Source organism: Neophocaena asiaeorientalis, unplaced genomic scaffold (genome assembly GCF_003031525.2).
Source record: "Neophocaena asiaeorientalis asiaeorientalis breed wild unplaced genomic scaffold, Neophocaena_asiaeorientalis_V1.1 scaffold126, whole genome shotgun sequence".
NCBI classification, from domain to species: domain Eukaryota; kingdom Metazoa; phylum Chordata; class Mammalia; order Artiodactyla; family Phocoenidae; genus Neophocaena; species Neophocaena asiaeorientalis.
The window spans coordinates 1631561-1636428 of record NW_020174565.1 but is presented as its reverse complement, the minus strand read 5'-3'; the positions used below and the strand labels follow the sequence as shown (position 1 = coordinate 1636428).

Genomic DNA, 4868 nt, shown 5'->3' with positions numbered 1-4868 from the left:
CTACCAGTTTGACTTTAGTTGTGATCAATACTCTGCACACTATTTGGAAAGTGGTGACAACGTGAAACACTAAGTATAACAACAGTAATAATGTGCTTGCCTGACTCTGTGCTGGACATTGTTACATCCATTGACTCATTTAGTCTTCACACCAGCCCAATGAATTGGATCCTAATATTACCCTAATTTTACAGACTATAAACCTGATTCTCAGAGAAGTTATGTAACTTGCCCAAGGTCATAGTACTAGTACTATTGAGTGGAGATGCTGGTGTTCTGAACGGTCTGACTGACTGACTGAGCTTTTAGCCACACATTCCAGGAGTATATATGGAGATACGGATACTCTTTCCTAAGTAAGTACTGTATCTTCTCTTTGCATTTTCACTTCCATCTGTCTGTTGTGTTCAGGGTTCAAGCCACTAAAGATGAATTAATAGTGCTGATTGACAAAGTTGTTTCTGGGGCAGAGGTACAGGTTCATTCAATTTAGATTCAGTTTGGCACTCACATACCGTAATCTATAGGGATGAGAGTATGTGGAATAACTGAAAATAGATCACAAATACACACTGGATTTAATTAGAAAATGTCCAATTTCTTTTCACTAAAATGCAGAATTATGATCTAATTCACTGTCTTTAATATTTGTATGATTCTTTTTTCCAGATGTTTAGAAAGACTTCCCTGAGCTTACCTTGCCAGATCTGTTTGGGTCCCTCAGGTTACAAATATATTAAGGATAAGGAGTTTGCAAAGGAATAAAGTCTTAAAGAGAATATGCAAAACTTGTATAGCCATAAAGAGAAATAAAAATAACGTTTGATTGGTAGAACATTGTTTTCACTTTCCAAAATACTCTTTAGTATGAACATATTGTTTTACAGTTCAAGGAAGGAGAAACATTAAAAAAGTGAATAAATAAGCTTATTTTGAAGAAAAAGGAGACTGAGATTGTAATGTTTATTCAAATACCATTTTGAATCTTTTTTCTACTTTCTGAGTTATATTTCCCAATGTCCTTTAAATTTACTGTATTTAATAATCTGCTGGGATTTTTAAAGAAAGTACTAAGAAACATTAGCTACCAAGATGAAGAGCGCTTTGAAAAGATCTGCACCCCAAAATAATGTCCAACAGAAAATTATCATTCAGATTAAACAAAATGAGCTAACGTTAATTAAAACTCCTCTTTTCTTTCTCCTGGTGAATGTCTCAGTTCTTACCAGTAGCTAACAGATCATGTCGGAGAGTATTTAGACGTTCAGAATCCACAGTCCCCAAAAGAACCTCCAAATCTGAACTCCAGGAGCTAATATTTAAGTAGTTGTTCATCAATTCTACTCGGATGAAGAGAATTTCTGAGGAGCCCTTGTCTTTATCAGTGAGAAAAGCTGGAAGAAAGAGGCCCAACTCAACTATCCCTGCCCTAAATTCGTATGATTCCGAGCTCTTCTGTTTCACAAAGCAACCCTGTGTGAAGTGTCAGCGCTGTGCTCTCCCCCACTGCCCGTCTGTAGTGCTGCATGGCTTTGCATTGCTTAAGGATAAACAGGTTGAAGTTGCATATGGTTAACATTTTTTGTTTGAGCTGGGGCAGGGAGAGATTGATTAGCATCTGCAGGTCTCACATGGTGTCACAGGCAGTAAAGGAATGACTGAAGTAGTTGCAGACAGCATGGAGTCTGCGTTCCTCTCTTTGCCTAAGAAATCATGGATAATTAACATGGATTGAATACAAAGCATGAGAGCAGAGGCACGAGATCAGAAACCCCCATCTCCTCGTGGGATCTCCATATTTACCTGTATTATATGAGGCAATAAAAACCAGAGGAGAAAAGTAATAAAAACGCAATAGTAATAAAAACTTATATTTACATAATTTCTTTCTGCCCCAGGATTCCGAAGCATTTGATGAAAATCATATAGGAAAACCTGCCACGGGACCTGTGACTTATAACTGGCAGAAGAGCTCATTAGCGATTACAGGCTGGCCAAATGACCCAGAGACAAAATGCATTTTAGAAAGAGAGTCCTGCCTTAGGTCTTCTGACTTATCCTGTTACCTTTATGACTATAAATCAGAGTGATCAATTTCAAACATACTCCTACTTGTCATTTGAAAGTGGCGAGAATCATTAAAAGCTCACAAATTCACCAAATGACAATCAACCTGTAACTGTGAAATCCATGCTTACTTAGGGAAGTGTTAAGTGCGCATTTTATGTCCTTTCATCGGTGCTTCCCAACACGGAATTAAAGGACAAGGTCTTCATCTTATGTGCCCAGCAATATCAGGTTTCCCAGACATCTTTCCTATACATGAGTAGAAATCCGTACTGTGGCTATGAAATCAGGCCGGTTTTGTTATGACTTGAAAAGGTTTGTAAGGCACAGATGTCAGCTCCAGCTGTTTTTATCAGTGATCCGCAGGCTACAGTGGTCCTTTGTAAGTTGTGCTCTTAACAAATGCCATTAGGGTGTGTTCTACTAACACCCACATATTGAGAATCTCCACCAAAAACTGGATTTGAGAGAGAAATTGTGCTTGAAGACAAGAGGATTTTTGAAAGATTAGACAGTAATAAAATAGCTACTTCCCCAGAACATGAGGACTTCTGTGGCAAATCCATTGCTTTTCAACTCAACAAAATCTCTTGTATGTATCAGACAGGTGCCAGTTATAATTCTACTCCTCATAATAATAGTGAATGCACATGATGTAGGTATTCTGGAAAGTCTTTAAGCATATTACTTCGTTTAAGCCTCAACAACACGACGAGATAGGTACTACTTTTATTCCCGTGTAAGGATCGCAAAGTTTGGGATGGTTAAATTATCTGCTAACGTCACAGCCATTTGCAAAGTGCCATTGGTTCTAAAATGAAGTCACAATGAAATCATTCTTTAGTCTTATCTCTCAGGTTCTTATCTCTAGATAATAAGTCCAAGAAATAAGAGAAAGTAAATGCTCTCCTGCCAGTTTAATTGAAAGAAAAGTGAGGAGTAGAATCTCATAAAGTCAGAGATGAGACAGCAAATATAAAACCAGCCCTATATTTAGCTATTGATATCATGTCATTATTTTTTATCAATTCACCCGACAAAGACTATATATTTTTCATTGCTATAGTGGAAACCACAACTAAACGGTTATAATACCAATTACACTAGAAAAATAAAGCATAGTATAAGCAAAGGGTTTTCATGTTCTACTTGATATGACTTCATGAGACAAGATATAATAGATGATATTACCTATTTGTGAACTTCTCCAATCCACTTATTCACTCTACACACTCCCAGCCTCGGTTTCCCCTCTAAAATCCTCCCAGCTCAAAAATTTAATGATCCTATAATTCTAAGTTACAGCAGTTTTTTGAAAGTATGCTTTACTCATTATTCTTTTTATGCCTTTCGAATATAAGACAGTTGATATCAACCAAGTATTCTCAAATAGTCTTACAAACATTGGATGTTCATTATAACAATCCTGACTCCAACAAACCTTCGTGAATCAACCTGTTATAAAATAAAGTGTTACAGTAAGGCAGATAAATATTATCATCTGCTACAGCTTCCCAAAACATTCTTCATAAGTGATGCTTTATGTGACATGATTGGAAAGCACTGCCATCTCCCTTAAGGTTAAACCTGTGATCATCGTGTAGATAGGAAATAAAAACCTCTGCGTAGAATTGTATTCATATAATTTATGAAGCAGAAGCAAAGAATCCCAGAGAATGAAACGTTTTCATAACAGCAAAGAACCACAGCTAATACATTTTGAGCCTTTGCTCTGTGCAACACTTTATAGGCATTAGCTCATTTAAATTAAATGTATAATAATTGTGGGTAAGACTTCTTGAGCCTTCTCTCATTTAATACTCAAAATAACCCTATGAAGTAATAAAGTAGATAACTGATATTCTACTCAGCATATTATTATTTAGAATGTTCACATTTTATTTGAATTGTTTCTCAAATTCTCCCCCATTAATAACAGAGACTGTTATTTTCCATCCAATGTATCTCTCCTTCTTCCTTTACTAAGAGAATGCTCATTGGATTAAGGGTGCCAACGTGCCCATATAAACACTTGCATTCCCAGCCTCTCCAGTAGTGAGAGGTGTTCCTGTTACACACGCCTGACCAATAATATATAAACAGAAATTTCCTGCTAGGAATTCTGAGAAAGCCTATTTATTTGTTTGTTTGTTTGTTTATTTATTTATTTTAAGACCAACGGCAGCAATGAGTTCAGCTTTTTATTGACCCTGTTACTAAAGAGGTTTAGTCAAAAAGACCAAAGCGCATGCCATCATAAGACTCTTCAGATTCTTCTTTCTTTGCTTCTGCTTTCTTCTCCTCAGCTGGGGCAGCAGTGATGGAGGGGGCAGGACCCCCTGCTGGGGCAGCATCAGCTGCTGGGGCAGGTCCACCAGTCCCCACATTACGCATGAGGATCCCGATGTTGACATTGGCCAAAGCCTTTGCAAACAAGCCTGGCCAGAGATGTTCAACATTTACACCGGCTGCTTTAATGAGGGCGTTTATCTTATCCTCCGTGACTGTCACCTCATCGTCGTGCAGGATGAGGGCCGAGTAGATGCACGCCAGCTCCAAGACGGAGGCCATGGTGCGGGCAAGTGCTAGGTGGGGCTGCCGGGCATGGTGCTAGTCGCTGGATGAAGCGAGAGCCTCACCCCAAAAGCGGCCTTTGCTTCCCCAGAAGGACTGAGCAGCTTAGAGGCAGCTGAGGAAAGGCAAGTAAGCCTTTTTGAATAGGACAGTTTGTGCTTTTGCCCGAGAAGATGTTTAAGGGGACACACGCTGCAAACAGATGGTCCTGGGTGGATTTACCTTGG

At 38.6% G+C, this 4868-nt stretch overlaps 1 protein-coding gene across 2 annotated transcripts; it reads right to left on the bottom strand.

The window, feature by feature from the left end:
- Nucleotides 1-4293: 4293 nt before the first annotated feature.
- LOC112408356 (60S acidic ribosomal protein P1-like) lies at nt 4294-4650 on the bottom strand. Of its 2 annotated transcripts, XM_024757958.1 has the most exons (2): nt 4568-4638; nt 4294-4492 (listed from the first exon to the last, which is right to left on the bottom strand). In XM_024757958.1, exons 1-2 carry the CDS (start codon nt 4636-4638, stop codon nt 4294-4296), a joined length of 270 nt encoding a protein of 89 aa, XP_024613726.1. The 2 variants fall into 2 exon arrangements, with proteins under 2 accessions (XP_024613726.1, XP_024613727.1); XM_024757959.1 differs by having other exon boundaries at nt 4294-4650.
- Between the last annotated feature and the right edge of the window lie 218 nt (nt 4651-4868).